This window comes from Helianthus annuus, chromosome 3 (assembly GCF_002127325.2).
Source record: "Helianthus annuus cultivar XRQ/B chromosome 3, HanXRQr2.0-SUNRISE, whole genome shotgun sequence".
NCBI lineage: Eukaryota > Viridiplantae > Streptophyta > Magnoliopsida > Asterales > Asteraceae > Helianthus > Helianthus annuus.
Genome location: NC_035435.2, coordinates 133,943,173 through 133,959,101, shown reverse-complemented (window position 1 = coordinate 133,959,101; position 15,929 = coordinate 133,943,173). Strand labels below are relative to the sequence as shown.

General features: G+C 38.0%; 3 protein-coding genes across 3 annotated transcripts; 2 read left to right on the top strand and 1 right to left on the bottom strand.

Moving 5' to 3' along the window:
• Positions 1 to 4,084: 4,084 nt before the first annotated feature.
• LOC110929756 lies at positions 4,085 to 6,130 on the top strand. Its single transcript, XM_022172937.2, has 3 exons — positions 4,085 to 4,259; positions 5,204 to 5,299; positions 5,639 to 6,130. Exons 1-3 carry the CDS (start codon positions 4,107 to 4,109, stop codon positions 6,002 to 6,004), a joined length of 615 nt encoding a protein of 204 aa, XP_022028629.1. The 5' UTR covers positions 4,085 to 4,106; the 3' UTR covers positions 6,005 to 6,130.
• Positions 6,131 to 11,236: 5,106 nt separating this feature from the next.
• Positions 11,237 to 12,666, top strand: LOC110932095. The gene is made up of 3 exons (XM_022175454.2): positions 11,237 to 11,402; positions 12,012 to 12,107; positions 12,361 to 12,666. Exons 1-3 carry the CDS (start codon positions 11,307 to 11,309, stop codon positions 12,664 to 12,666), a joined length of 498 nt encoding a protein of 165 aa, XP_022031146.1. The 5' UTR covers positions 11,237 to 11,306.
• Positions 12,667 to 13,947: 1,281 nt separating this feature from the next.
• LOC110932094 (probable carboxylesterase 5) lies at positions 13,948 to 14,859 on the bottom strand. The gene has a single exon (XM_022175453.1). The coding sequence runs from the start codon at positions 14,857 to 14,859 to the stop codon at positions 13,948 to 13,950; it is 912 nt and encodes a 303-aa protein (XP_022031145.1).
• Positions 14,860 to 15,929: the final 1,070 nt, after the last annotated feature.

Here is a 15,929-nt window from a genome sequence, read left to right as displayed (position 1 = left end):
CACCCAATACCTCAGCCGTCATTCCTGTAACCCCATTATTAAAATAATTAGATTCCCTAGGCATAGAACATTCCCCATGCACTTCTCCAGCTTTTTCATGCAAACCCATATTAACGTCACTTTTTTCTATACCCACCGACGCTTCGATATTTGGGACGGACGGCTGATCAGAGGACTGGAAGGGTGACTGTCGAGTTTCCTTAACCGGAGATTTGATTACCACTGACGGCGACCGGATTTCGCCGTCCTCTATGTCATTCTCCATATTCCGATTTTCCACATTTGTTCCACCCGATTCACCAGCGGCTTCTCTAACCGGGTTATCCACCATCATGGCCACCGAATTCTCCTCTTCCAGATCCGGTTTCCATGCATCCACATCTTCGACCACCCAAACCACATATCTTCTATTTTCCCAATTGATCACCACCGTTTCCTCGATCCTCTTACCAAGTGGAACCAGAACCAGAGTTGAACCTTCCGAGTTGTCCGAATCGATCCATGAGAAGGATGATTCCTGTACTACCTTCCCAAAGAGGCCACCAATGTCATCATATACCGAGCTATCCCTGAGGTGCACCGGGACACCAGAAACTCGAAGGAAAACAACACGATCAGTAGGGAGGTCATCGCCTTTCCATACCTTAAAACTACTGAACACCTTTGAAAGGTTTTCCGAATAATTTGACATTACGTTTCTAACCAACTCTGGCGTTCCAAGGGTAATTAGTACACTGAGGCCACCAATGTAGGATAGACCAAAATTGCTCAGCCCCTCCTGGTTTAGAATTTTATTCATATTATTTATGGTCTCTAAGTCTTTGGCCACACCATGAATGGATCGACCCCTACAGTGTAATGGATATTTAGACCCTTTCGAAACAATGGATATCGTTTTGGCGCAGTGAAGCTGTCCTTCGTTACTTTCCGGCGTTCCATTATGGAACAAACTAGCAAAAGACTTCCCACTTTGCACCTTTGACCCCCGAAAGTCATAGGCATTATTGTTAGGTTGAGCTTCAAAAGAAGGTTCCTTTGCCCTCCAAACTTTTTCTCCAATAATCTTTGACGTGTAAATGAACTTCTTATGATTCTTATCATACTTTGCTAAAGACACCGAGACCTTTGAATTTAGGATTAACACCCTATTCATTACCACCACAATTGCATCTACATTCTCAACCCCCATCAATCGAATGAAGCCAAAACACTTACCTTTCTTATCCTTTTTCCTAGCCACATATGCATCCGAAACGTAGCCAAGAGGTTGGAAGGCCTTCCTCAGAACAGTTTTTGTTGTACTTTCCGGTAGATTTTGAACAATGAACGTCATTTCCACTCCATTGCCTCGGCTTTTCCGCTGTTTGTTGTAATGAACATCAGTCCATGGACCACCACCATCCTCACCATTCCGATCAAAAACCGACTCCATAAGACACGGACCGCCTCGATCCCACCCGGAAACAGACCTATGAAAGGTTAATAGGATTCGATACAGTCTAGCTGGACTATAAAGATAGCCGCGACCGAGGTCAGACCTACTAAGCAATCGAGGTACAATTTCAGGCGAGAGAGGAAGACAAAAAGACACACGATGACAGACACGGACGGACCCTGAGCCCGGGCAGCGAATGGGAAGGCACCGTAGGGGAGTTAGGGAAAGAGGTCAAGCCAGAATAGCGACCGCGAACCCTAAAACCGGCTAGATACTCCGTCGAGCCGACCGGCGAGCAGGTCAGGAAATTGGTGGAGAAATTGGTTGAGGAACAAGGTCAATAGGTTTAAAATCGGTTACTGGGGTCACGAAATTGGTAAGTACCAAATTATCTTTTAACTATTGAGATGATTTGTTTTGCATGAGGTTGGATTGATCTGTTAATTTGTTTTTAAAATCAATTCGGTTTGGTTTATAAGGGGATTTGACTTTATTAGTGTTGGATTGTATGTGTTTGACTTTAAATATGTAAGGGTCCACTGTGAAAACAACTTGAGTGGTGTAACTAGATATCATTATTTGCAGCTTTTTATACAATTGGTGTAACGTGCCTTGCAAATGATGGCCAACAAGGCCTTTCTACCCAGCTAAATAGCCTCAATAGGGTTCTTTGTTTTTAGATGTAATTTTATGTGACCGGCCATCTAAATTTTCGTGTCCGTTCACGGTTCTGTTTGGTTCGAGTCGGGACGGGTCGGGTAAGGTTCTTCAGGTTCTTCGTGTCCCTGGCGGCAAATACCCATAGCCATCAAAGGGGGTAAGAAACATGTTTCAAACCCGAGACCTCGAGTGTCCTCGGTCCGGCTTTAAAGCGGGTGTCGGTGGCCACCAAAGTGGCACTAATGGGAATTGAACTTGGGTCTCCATTGGAGAACCCAAGTCACTCCACCACTAGGCCACTTGTGGTGGTTCACATACAAAAGGGGTGCATATACAAAAGAGGTGGATGAGAGTTATGCAGTGGGTGATTTTGTTCAGAGGAGGTATGGATTTTTAGTAATCTTCTACTAATCCATTAGATATAACTATTTATATATTGTTGTGTATAAAGTCAATAAATATGTGTTTGTGTAAGTCAATTTAGTTTTAGAGTCTGCATTTATCAAACAATGGAAGCTACAAAATACAGGGCATATAGAATAAATCTCAAAAGTCTTTTGTCGATGAATATCTCAGTTTGATAAAAATAGTGTTTGGACAGTTTGACTTAGGTTACTCTTGTTTTGTTGCACCATGAGCTCCACTTTTATTCATCATTAATATTGTTTATAGAGTGAGCATTTCATAGTGTAGTCTGTCACATTACCTTTGCATATAGATATAACTTTTATGCAGTTTGTTACGGCATTCTGTTCCCTTGGAAAGTTTAATCCAGGATGCTCTATCTAACAAGCAACCCGAACTTTATGACTGATTTTGGTCTGAGCAAGTGCCTTCAGTGGTATCCAATTTTGTCAAATTTTGGTGCTTAGTCACAGGTGACAAAAAACGAGTACTTTCTCAGTATAAGTCAAAACAGTTCGGCCGGGTCAGGTTGACCAGCAACAACTTGTTTTTTCTTCCTTTTTAAGACTTATAAAGAAAATTTTAGGCTACAAAAAGTCAAAAATTATATTGTTGTGATAAAAAAAACAGTTCAAGAAATTGTGCACACTATAAAGATACATTTTGTCAACCTTTGACCCGTTCGGCCCCCATTCCCTTTTTAGTTAAACTTTTCATTTGACACATAACCCATCCAAGACAAACAGGATATCACTTCCTTCTCCTTAAGAGCTGCAAACCAAACTGCTTTCGAAACGGTTCGCGTCGAAACGGTACGCGTCGAAACGGTTCACGTCGAAACAGTTCGCGTCAAAACGGTTCGCCTCGAAACCCATTCAGATCCGAAAGCTGCCCCGTTTCTTTAAGACACTAACCCACATATCGACCCATTTATTTATCTTGTCGACCCGCTTTGACCCAAAAATAATTTTAAAATATCTTAACCAAACCAACCCATATAATTTTAAAAGCAACCCAAACCAAGGAAACTGAAAAAGAACGATTTACAAAAGGCCTTTTTTTGATCGTCGCTGAAGGTCCGATTTCTTGTAGTGATATAAGCTAAACAAGGAAACTGCATGTTGAGATTTAAAACCTGTTTAACCTGCTGTTAATGATTCTGTTTGTTGTGAAAGCTGTTTTGAACCTGTTTAGGCTGATGCTAATGCTGTTTAAAACCTGTTTAAGCTGTTGTTAATGATTTTGTTTGCTGTTTAAAGTTGTTTTGAACGTGTTTAAGCTGTTGTTAATGATTATGTTTGTTATTAAAGCTGTATTTAATCTGTTAACCTGCTGTGATGTCTACAATCTGCTGTTTAGTTTTAATCTGTTAAGTGGGAATCTGTTTAGTGTTAATCCGTTATCCGCTGCGTTTACGGCCTGAATATATTCTGATCTATAACAACAAGCATCGATTTACATTCTATAATTTTCTTCTTTCTTTCATTTATTGTTTGTATATATATATATATATATATATATATATATATATATATATATATATATATATATATATATATATATATATGTATTTGGTAGATTATTAAAGAGACACCCCCCCGAGTCAATGGATCCAGAAGCGTGGTGTAAGCTCATTCATGGGTTGTTCACAACTCCCGAGTATATGAATCGTTCTGAAAAAAATAAGGCAAACAGAGCAAAACAACTTTATGGAAGTTATCACGGGAGTCAATCTCTTGCCAATAGGCGACACAAAGAGGTAACCACTAGTACAAAGGCTGCGAACGGGTCGTAAATGCAGCGGATAACCGCTGCATTTACGGCCTGTTCGCTGCCGTTAAACGGCTGCGCTTACGGCCGTATAAAGGCTGCGAACGGGTCGTAAACGCAGCGCCTGAAGTTAAATAAGTTAAAATACATATTTTATAAAGTAAACGGCTGTAAACGCATCCGTTTAACGGCTGCGAATGGGCCGTAAACGAAGCGGTTTAATGGATGCAAATGCAGCGGTTAGCCGCTGCGTTTACGGCCTGTTCACAGCCGTTAAACGGCTGCGTTTACGGCCGTATAAAGGCTGCGAACGGGTCGTAAACTCAGCGGATAACCGCTGCCTTTACAGCATGTTCGCAGCCGTTAAACGGCTGCGTTTACGGCCGTATAAAGGCTGCGAACGGGTCGTAAACGCAGCGGATAACCGCTTCGTTTACAGCCCATTCGCAGCCGTTAAACGGATGCGTTTACAGTCGTTTACTTTATAAAATATGTATTTTAACTTATTTACCTTCAGGTGGTTTTATGGCATCCTATGTGATTGTCTGACATAGTGCCAGCCCATTTTTTCGAACGGTAAATGTGATGTGGTTACTTTTGAATCGGCTGTTAAGAATGTTCTAGCTGAATCTGAGAGTGTGGTTTTGTATCAGTTAGAAGGTTCAGATGCTTTGTATTCTTATAAACATTCTTATAAATTAGCACTACTACATCCTCGTGCATGTGATTATAATCGACTCATAATTGTAGAAAGATGTATAAAATATACAATATACATGGCTGAAAAGCTTAAGACTTAAAATAGTATTTACAAATGCCCAAAAAAAAAACTTACAGTTAGAAAACATAGCTAACCATGCTTTTGTGACCTGCAGTTTATATATTGGAATAGAAATGGGTTAATAACATAGCTAACCATGCTTTTGTTTACAGGTTAAAGAAACCGGGCGAGCCCGCTATGTTGAAGGTTGGAAAGAAATGCATTGTAAGAAAGGCAAATGGATTAACGACAATGCAAAACATGCTTGGGTAAGTTATATCATTTTTTGACCCGTTTAAACTTGTAAATTGTAATTTAAGGATACAAAATGGGTTTGGGTCATAATTTGGAAGATGCACTCCACCATCCTATATATAAGTTGTAGTTGTGTTTTAAACGCGCTAACTCGTGAAGATTATGATCTGGAAACTCTACTTCTCAAATTGTGAATACGTGAGTCGTATCCGCGTTTATTATGGGATATAACTTGTGAATAAGGCTGGACATATTTGTTATTATTATACAGACTGGTTATCCATTTTATAGTGGTTATGTTGCCGGATTTTCGTAAAGCATTTAATGTATGTATAACTTATTGTTTAATGCAGGAAAACATTGAAGAAGAGTATAATAGATCATTGTCGTGCTCGGGTGGGGATGAAATGGCGGTTGATCAAGTTGGGTGTCTTAAAAAAGCTTTAGGGACTCGCCATTCTCACTTACGGGGCGTTGGACGAGTTTTAAAAAGTGTAACACCCGAGCTATTCCCTAATGTAAATAGGGATGTAGAGGATGAGCGTTGGCGAAGACAAGAAGAAGCTAATGAGAAGTTGCGAAAAGATAATGAGGCTTTGAAAGCACAAATGAAACATATATTAAAGTTGGTACTTCCCGGCTCGTCATTTCCACTTGAAGAAGAAGATGATCAAGAAGAGGAACAAGAAGATGAACAAGAAGATGATGACTTTGTGTAACTTAGTTTCGTTTTACTTGGAAGAATGTATTTAAATGATATATTGCAACTTTTAAGTATTTAGATGTTATGTCTATTATATTAGAATTGACCTTAGTTTGATTTTGAAATTTGTCGTTTGAATGAATTGATGTTCATAGCTTTTAATTTAGGAAACCTGGAAAATTAGAAAAAAAAAATATCAAAAATTTTCATCTATAGCGACGAAATGTGGTTGTTATTGGTGACATATTAAAAATCCACCTGCAAACTATAGCGACTAAATTTAGTTTCTAGAGGAGAAAAATCTTATATTTTTAAAAACCCTATTGCGACTAAATTTAGTGTCCATAGAAGAAAAACTTTATAATTATAAAAAAACCTATAGCGATCAAATTTAGTCTTTAAAGATGAAATTGTAGGAAATTGTGAAAACCCCTATAGAGACTAAAAATCGTCGCCATAAGTCAATCTATAGCGACGCATGTGTAGCGACGAAAATAACAACCTGTTACGACGGATCAATAGCAACGACCTTGTTGCGACTAATTTTGGTCGCAATGAGTTACAGGCACGGAATTTCGTCGCGAAAAGTATTTTTTGGGTCGTCGCTATAGGTCCGATTTCTTGTAGTGTTGTGTCAACATAATTGTTGATCCACGGGTCGGGTCCCGCCCCAGACACGTGAGAGGCTATCCACTGCAGCGCAGCCCAGCAGTCGTGGTAGGCTGCAGGGAGAGGGTGTTCCGGGGCGAGCCTGTAGCCAAAGGCGATGGCGACAGCGGATGTTTGGGAGACTAGCGGCGTGAGGAAGCTATGTGTGACGACGTTAAGTGGTGATCCGAAGCAAAATGCACCACCGTGGACATAGATGATGAGAGGGAGCTTTTGTGGAGGGCTCATATTGGGAAGGAAGATCCGGGATTTGATTCTGAATTTGGGTGAGATGACAACGTCTTTTAATTGAATGCCAGTGAGGGGATCGGTGGAAGGTGGCAAGTGGGGGATGGTGATAAGGCGTTGGACGTGCCCGTCCGTAAACACCCGAAGAAATGGCGGGAAGTCATGCATGAAAAACGAGTAGGAAAAATGGAAATTTACGAAAATGTTTTTGACCAACGCACTTTACGAAAATGTCACGTTCATGCGTTCATGGACGGACTCCTCCACATGGGATGCGTCCGGATGCAAGGGATGCGTCGGGGAGGCATGGGATGCGTCGGGGAGGGCATGGGATGCGTCGGGGAGGCATGGGATGCGTCGGGGGAGGCATGGGATGCGTCGGGATGGACTCTTCAACATTTGAAAGGACACGTGTCAGCTCCTCGTTCATGGACTCTTCAAGGTGACACACAGACTCCTCCCATGTGGAGGAGTCCGTCCACGGACGCATGAACGTGTTTCGTAAAGTGCGTTGGTCAAAAGACATTTTCGTAATTTTCTGTAGGAAAAATTACGTAGGAATTGTGTAGGAAAAGAAGAATACAGTCCGTTAGAATTGTGTAGGAATTTTTTTTTTTCGTAGAAACTTTGTAGGAAAAACGAGTACATTCCGTTGTAATTGCGTAGGAAGAAAAAAAAGATACGTAGGAATTACTATATGATAAAAAAGAAACACAATGAACAGTGATTGATTATTTATTTTTTAAAATTGTGTTTCTTTTTTATCATATAGTAATTAGGATGGTATCGGGTATAGATACCGGTCTCAAATTTATCAAACCGGTGTATTTTTGGTACCGGTTCTGCACATGTATTCCCCGGTTTTTACCCTCAAATACCGGTGTCATACCAGTACCGACCGGTACCGAACCGTGCCATGCTAGGTATATTCGATACCGGTACCCACTTTTGGGGATTTCGGTAACGGTATTTTCGGTACTGGTTGGTACCAAGCTCATCAAATCCTGTAGCAACGCAGCAATGCAAGTAATTGCACCGTTTAGATTACTTTTCATACACACAGTAAGTAAACTGTATTTCGTTTGAATGAGGTTTTATATACACAACAACTTATTTTGCTTTCTTTTTTGTCTTTTTCTGTAATGAATGAATTGTAGCATGTAAAATTAACTTGGATATTTAGAATATTGATGAGCAAATCGTATCAAATCTTGTAAACGAACCGGTATCGTATCGGTACCAAATTTACTATACCAAATCATTTTCGGTACCAATTTGGTACCCACCTTTTGGCGTTTTCAGAATCGTTACTTTCGGTTCGACACCGGTCTAGCACCATACCTGTATTTATTTATTTTTACCTTCAAATACCATACCGTATTGTACCGAGCATTTTCGGTGCCGATACCTAATTTCGATGATTTTCCAGATCGGTACTTTCGCTGCCGTTAGCGGATCCGAGCTCATCCATATTTTAACGTGTTAGCACCGTAATAACTGAACTGAAAACAACCGAATTTCCAACGTGGAGGACGTGTGGGTCCTATTATTATATATTAGGTTATTTAAAATCGTTTTTTTTATGACGGAGTGATTATCCTTACCACGTCTTTTTATTTATGATTTGGTATTCGGTATCTGTTTGCCGTTGCTGACACACCTTTTGTAGTCATTGGGTTCCGCCGCAACGCGCGGACGGAAAGTAACTAGTTGTGTAAGAAAATTTAAACTATATAAATATTATATAATAAATATAAATATAATTGTTTTAAGCACAAAATTTTAAAAAATAAAATTCCGTGGGAAATGCGTCGGAAAGTTAAGAAAATTAATTCCGTGAAAAATAAGTAGGAGAATTCTAACGAAACATTTGTGTGGGAAAGGAGTAGGAAATTTCGTAGGAAATGCGTCAGAAAAAATTACCCACGAGCAAAATTCCCACAGCCCATTTTCATGAGAAATCCGTGGGTAAACGCAGTTACCCACGGATTTCCCACGAAAATTGACGTGGGAATAGTAGCAGTTTTCTAGTAGTGATGGGCGATTGCGGCCATTGATGGGGTCATTGATGGAAGAGATTAGTTGAAGAATGTGCGGATTATATAGAGCGGAAGAAGAATACAGTTATTGAGCCGATATTGACTGTGGAATATAGAGCAGAAGAAGAATACATTGATGGAAGAGACTATACGGGAATGAGGAGAAAACGTTGTCAGAAATCTTTGATTTTATTAAATAATCATGATGTCGTTTTTTTCCTCAAATTCAAGTCAAGAAGATATATATATATTTTTTTTAGCATAAATTAGAAAATTAATCCAAATGTTTATACTATTTCAACTCATGTGACATATATTATTTTAAATTATTTTGTGTAGAAAACTCACATGCTTTTATCATTTTGCATTACGAATAAATGAAAGCATGGATGTGAAGTTCATAAATATGGATGATTTAAGATTAAATTTAAATAAGAAGATAATTTAAGTATTTGGATTAATGTGAAATATATAATTATTTTAATAGATTAATATATTGTCTTCTAACCACTTGGTTTTGGAAGGGACATGTCTTGGGTTTAAATCTCACAAATCACAACACAAGGATTAAAGAAATTTGTTGTTCAAAAAAAAAAAAAAAAATAGATTGTATTATGCATAAATGTATATATTCGAGACCATGACAACTGTTGCTGCATAAACTAATCTATACTTTCTATAAAAGGAGAAATCACAGTGACATAAGAAAAGCTGATGTGACGGCCATAGAGAGGTTGTCCAATCATTTGATTGTAACTTGGTTGTTGACTTAGGCTACTTGCCCATGAGGATGACCTTAAGAAGAAGAAGTAACTTGGTTGTTGACTTAGGCTACTTGCTCATGAGGACGACCTCAAGAAGAAGAAGGAGAAGGAGAAGGAGGAGGAGGAGGAGGATACACTTCAAGTGAGGAAGACGAAATAAATGATGATATGGATGTTGACGGCGATGACAATGACCTTGTAGACACACATTATTGTAGTGATGATTCCGATTGAATGTATGATTGTTGTTTATCTTTGTTCTAATTGTTTAAAATTTATTATTTATGGCTACTAATTATTATGATTATGTTTTTTTTTTTTTTTTTTTTTTTTTTTTTTTTTTTTTTTTTGCTAAAGACATGGTAAATGTTGCTAGTTCACATGGTGGGGATGGGGGAATGATCCTCCCCATGGTCATCATCATAGGATCTCTACAAGTTGTCAGACGTGTAAGTTAATTACTTGTTCTAATCAAATATTTGTTTTCATCTTGGATATCTTTTGAATTTGCTAACTTTTCAGTTCATGTATCAATGTAGCTAAATGCAAGAAAACTCGTTCGGTTGGAAGAAAGCCTCAATCTATATGAAGCATTTAGAAAAATGGTAATAAGCCACTCCCCCTTGAATATAGTACAACAGAACGCCAAGAGGTCGATTCAGAGGTTCCTTACCATTATTCTAGTTGGAAGAATGTTGATGCTAAGTATAAAAAGGCCATACTTGCCACAATTGTTGTAAGCAGGGTGTTTTGTGGGTTGTTTAATCGGGTTTCGGGTTTTTGGATGGGAAAAACTAACCCGATAACCAAACCAATTATAAATCACAAACATCTAAAACCTACTGATATATTATGTTCCAAATAAATTAGTGAACTTTGACTACATTACCTACTGGTATATTATGTTCCAAATAAATTAGTGAACTTTTACTAAATTACCTACTGATATATTATGAAAAATTAGTGAACTTTGAGTGAATTACCCTAATCCAACCTGAAAACCATTTAAATTATAAATCTCAAACATCTAAAAACTAACCCGATATATATTATGTTCCAAATAAATTAGTGAACTTTGACTACATTACCTACTGGTATATTATGTTCCAAATAAATTAGTGAACTTTGACTAAATTACCTACTGATATATTATGAAAAATTAGTGAACTTTGAGTGAATTACCCTAATCCAACCTGAAAACCATTTAAATTATTTCGGGTTCAAGGTTATTCAGGTTTGGGTTCTTCGGGGAATCCTTTATATCGAGTTTGGCTCGGGTTTCGGGTAAAAAGGACAGCCCTAGCTGTAACTATACAAATTAATATTTTTATTTCAATCCAGTAACACTCATTTTGTTTTTTATTTTCTGATTTATTCATTTGGCAGCACTATTTTGATATAAAAAGTTTCCAAAATACGGAGCACTGGGATGCAATCAAGGAAGGGGTACAAGTAGAATGTGCAAGCCGTTTCAAGGACAAAAAAGCAGGATGAAAAAACATTTTGATAAGCATGGATGTTATAAAGATGTTGAAGAGGCAAAGAGACACCCCCTGAGTCAATGAATCCAGAAGCGTAGTGTAAGCTCATTGATGGGTTGTTCACAACTCCCGAGTATATGAATCATTCTGAAAAAAATAAGGCAAACAGAACAAAACAACTTTATGGAATTTATCACGGGAGTCAATCTCTTGCCAATAGGCGACACAAAGAGGTAACCACTAGTACAAAGTTACTTTTTTGAATCAGTAGTCATATGTTGGGTCACACAATTATAATTCAAAAATATATGTTGTAGGATACTAGCGTTTTGTAATGTAGAGAATCAAACTAAAACTGGGAAATTTTGTGCAGAATGCATACCTTCATGTCTCTTAAAGTACCTGTTGCCAAAAACCGCACAAAATTAGCAATACTACATCCTCGTACATGTGATTATAATCGACTCATAATTGTAGAATGATGTATAAATGTTTTTAATGTAATAGATTTACATGTGCTATACACTCTCGGATGACGAAACTATTTTGGCCATCATGATATGAAAGAGTAAAAAAGTCCTTTACCCACCGCAGTATATAAGCTCAAATTTCACATCTTATATTTAATACTAATTAATTCTTTTAATGTTCTCTAAAGATATACATACAAACATAAAATATACATGGCTGAAAAGATTGAGACTTAAAATAGTATTTACAAAAGCCCACAAAAAAAACTTACAGTTAGAAATAACCGAGCTAACCATGCTCTTGTGACCTGCAATTTATATATTCGAGTAGAAGTGGGTTAATAACATAGCTAACCATGCTTTTGTTTATAGGTTAAAGAAACCGGGCTAGCCCGCTATGTTAAAGGTTGGAAAGAAATGCATTGTAAGAAAGGCAAATGGATTAACGACAATGCAAAACATGCTTGGGTAAGTTGTATCATTTTTTGACCCGTTTAAAGTTGTCAAATTGTGAATACGTGAGTCATGTCCGCGTTTGTTATGGGATATAACTTGTGAATAAGGCTGTTGTACAATATTTGTTAGTATAAATTGACTGAAACTTTCAAAAGCTGGATATTATTGCTATTATTGTAACAGACTGGTTATCCATTTTATAGTGGTTATGCTGCCGGATTTTCGTAAAGCATTTAATGTATGTACATTTTATTGTTTAATGCAGGAAAACATTGAAGAAGAGTATAATAGACCATTGTCGTGCTCGGGTGGGGATGAAATGGCGGTTGATCAAGTTGGGTGTCTTAAAAAAGCTTTAGGGACTCGCCATTCTCACTTACGAGGCGTTGGACGAGTTTTGAAAAGTGTAACACCTAAGCTATTCCCTAATGTAAATAGGGATGTAGAGGATGAGCGTTGGCGAAGACAAGAAGAAACTAATGAGAAGTTGCAAAAAGATAATGCGGCTTTGAAAGCACAAATGAAACTTATATTGAATTTGGTACTTCCCGGCTCGTCATTTCAACTTTAAGAAGAAGATGATCAAGAAGAGGAACAAGAAGATGAACATGAAGATGATGAATTTGTGTAACTTAGTTTCATTTTACTTGGAAGAATGTATTTGAATGATATATTGCAACTTTTAAGTATTTAGATGTTATGGCTATTATATTAGAATTGAGCTTAGTTGGATTTTAAAATTTGTCGTTTGAATGCATTGATCTTTATAGCTTTTAATTTAGGAAACCTGGAAAATTAGAAAAAAAAATATATCAAAATTTTTCAACTATAGCGACGAAATGTAGTTGCTATCGGTGACATATTAAAAATCCATCTGCAACCTATAACGACTAAATCTAATCTCTATAGGAGAAAAATCTTATATTTGTAAAAACCCTATAGCGACTAAATTTAGTGTCCATAGAAGAAAAACTTTATAATTGTAAAAAACCTATAGCGACCAAATTTAGTCTTTAAAGGTGAAATTGCAGGAAATTGTAAAAACCCGATAGAGACTAAAAATCGTCGATGTAAGTCAATCTATGGCGCCGCCTGTATAGCGACGAAATTAGCAGCCTGTTACGACGGATCAATAGTAACGACCCTGTTGCGACAAATTTTGGTCGCAATAGGATATAGGAACGCAATTTCGTCGCAAAAAGTCTTTTTTTGGGTCGTTTGCTAAAGGTCCGATTTCTTGTAGCGGTATATGGAGAAGAGTATTTAACGGTGATGTTTATAGATAGTTTGACCCCTTAATATATTGTCATAGTTGAAAGAAACATAGAAGAATGAGACGAATGAATGTCGTTCTCCGGCCAAAAAAGACAGCGGCAATAACTGTGTTTTTAGTTTTAGGTCAAGATGAAGTATGAGTTGTTGATAAAAGCATAATAGTTACATGGGTTTAGTGGCCCAACTAACTACCTACTATTATTTTGATCACCTATACCTCTAAAAGTTTAGTCATGTGATGTAGCAAGAGTTGTTGATCAAGGCATAATACAAACCCAACATGTTGCTGCTTTTTATATATATATGTTTTCAAAATTTACTGACATCAACACTTGATTGTAATGATAGAGCAGACATAAAAAAAACATAAGAGTTTAACTTTTATATATGTCTTTTTTATAGTTTATTAATTTGTGCTGAACATGTTTTTTTACTTTGTTTATTACTGGATTACCTTTTTTAATCAAACTAGTTACTTTGAAAATAAAGACCAAATTCATTTATATCGTAAACAAAGATATTAGCAAAACACACTTGTCTTAATTAGATGTCCTCAACTTATCTCATATGTATGTTTTCAGTTTTGCTTTATAAAAGAAATTAAATGTTGAAATAGAGCCTTGGCCTTTTTACTTGATGGATTCAACAAATAAAAGATATGATCTTCATCTTCATTCTCCACAAACTCAATTGTCCCTTCCCATGTACTCTTTTTCAATGTCTCATAATACTCCACCCCTCTTGCTTTCAAAAAGTCCTTTTCCGCAACGGCTACTAATACCCTCGAGGTACAAAGTTTCCCAAGATCCGGATCCCAAGCCGGGTTAAGTTTCGGGTCGTTATCCGACCCAGAACAACCCGGGTACAAGTACCGTGTCAATTCGTCCGGCTCTTTCTGAATAAAATACGGGTGCAATACCATCAACCCACGGACACCCAAACCCAAACGGGTATCATTAACTCCCGCTTGAACCCCAAGATAATGAACCAAGTTCGCCCCGGCACTGTCACCCACCAAGAAAACCCGACTTGGGTCAACATAATTGTTGATCCACGGGTCGGGTCCCGCCCCAGACACGTGAGAGGCTATCCACTGCAGCGCAGCCCAGCAGTCATGGTAGGCTGCCGGGAGAGGGTGTTCCGGGGCGAGCCTGTAGCCAATGGCGATGGCGACAGCGGATGTTTGGGAGACTAGCGGCGTGAGGAAGCTTTGTGTGACCACGTTAAGTGGCGATCCGAAGCAAAATGCGCCACCATGGACATAGATGATGAGAGGGAGCTTTTGTTGAGTGCTCATTCTGGGAAGGAAGATCCGGGATTTGATTCCGAATTTGGGTGAGATGACGACGTCTTTGGATCGAATGCCGGTGAGGGGATCGGTGGAAGGTGGCAAGTGGGGGATAGTGATAAGGCGTTGGACGCGCCCGTCCGTAAACACCCGAAGAAATGGCGGGAAGTCATGGGCGATTGAGGCCATTGATGAAGTCATTGATGGAAGAGATTAGTTGAAGAATGTGCGGATTAAATAGAGCAGAAGAAGAAATGCAGTTAGTGAGCCGATTTTGACTGATGCTGATGGATTTGGAATAGTAGTTGACGGGTTAGCTAGGAATAAAGATACGGGAATGAGGAGGAGAAAACGTGGTCAGAAATCTTTTATTTACCTATATATTTTAAATTTAAAATTTAAATTTAAAACTTGAATGAATAGTATCGAATCAATATAGTAATAAAAATATAATTTAATAAATACAAGCATCACTAAGGAATGAGCAACCTATATATTAAAAACAATACAGTAATAAAAATATAATTTAATGAATACTAACATCACTAAGTAATGAGCAAATGGTATCGGGTATCGGTACCGCTATTAAATTTATCAAAACAGATATATTTTCAGTGCCGGTTCGGCACTGGTTGCCGGTTCGGCACTGGTATTTATCGGTTTTTATCCTCAAATACCGGTGTCGTACCAGTATCGACCGGTACCGAGCCGTACTGTACCAGGTATATTCGGTACCGGTACCCACTTTTGAGTATTTTGATAACGGTATTTTCAGTACCGGTTGGTACCGAGCTCATCAAATCCTGTAGCAACGTAGCAATGCAAGTAATTGCACGGTTTAGATTACTTTTCATACACACAGTAAGTAAACTTTATTTCGTTTGAATGGGATTTTATATACACAACAACTTATTTTGCTTTATTGTTTGTCTTTTTCTTTAATGAATAAATTGTAGCATGTAAAATTAACTTGAATATTTAGATTATTGATGAGCAAATCGTATCAAATCCTGTAATCAAACCGGTATCATATCGGTACCAAATTTACTATACCAAATCATTTTCGGTACCAATTTGATACCCATCCTTTAGCGTTTTCAGAATCGTTACTTTCGGTTTGACACCGGTCTAGCACCATAACTGTATTTATTGATTTTTACCTTCAAATACCATACCGTATTCTACCGAGCATTTTCGGTTCCGGTACCTAATTTCGATGATTTTCCGGATCGATACTTTCGGTGTTGTTACCGGTACCGAGCTCATCCATA

Bases quoted from the DNA above. Each gene is read 5' to 3' on its own strand.
- LOC110929756 (XM_022172937.2), top strand. From the start codon at position 4,107: ATGGATCCAGAAGCGTGGTGTAAGCTCATTCATGGGTTGTTCACAACT. The intron at 4,260-5,203 runs GTAACCACTAGT...TTTTGTTTACAG, and splicing joins CCAATAGGCGACACAAAGAG to GTTAAAGAAACCGGGCGAGC. The intron at 5,300-5,638 runs GTAAGTTATATC...TGTTTAATGCAG, and splicing joins ACAATGCAAAACATGCTTGG to GAAAACATTGAAGAAGAGTA.
- LOC110932095 (XM_022175454.2), top strand. From the start codon at position 11,307: ATGAATCATTCTGAAAAAAATAAGGCAAACAGAACAAAACAACTTTAT. The intron at 11,403-12,011 runs GTAACCACTAGT...TTTTGTTTATAG, and splicing joins CCAATAGGCGACACAAAGAG to GTTAAAGAAACCGGGCTAGC. The intron at 12,108-12,360 runs GTAAGTTGTATC...TGTTTAATGCAG, and splicing joins ACAATGCAAAACATGCTTGG to GAAAACATTGAAGAAGAGTA.
- LOC110932094 (XM_022175453.1), bottom strand. From the start codon at position 14,859: ATGACTTCATCAATGGCCTCAATCGCCCATGACTTCCCGCCATTTCTT.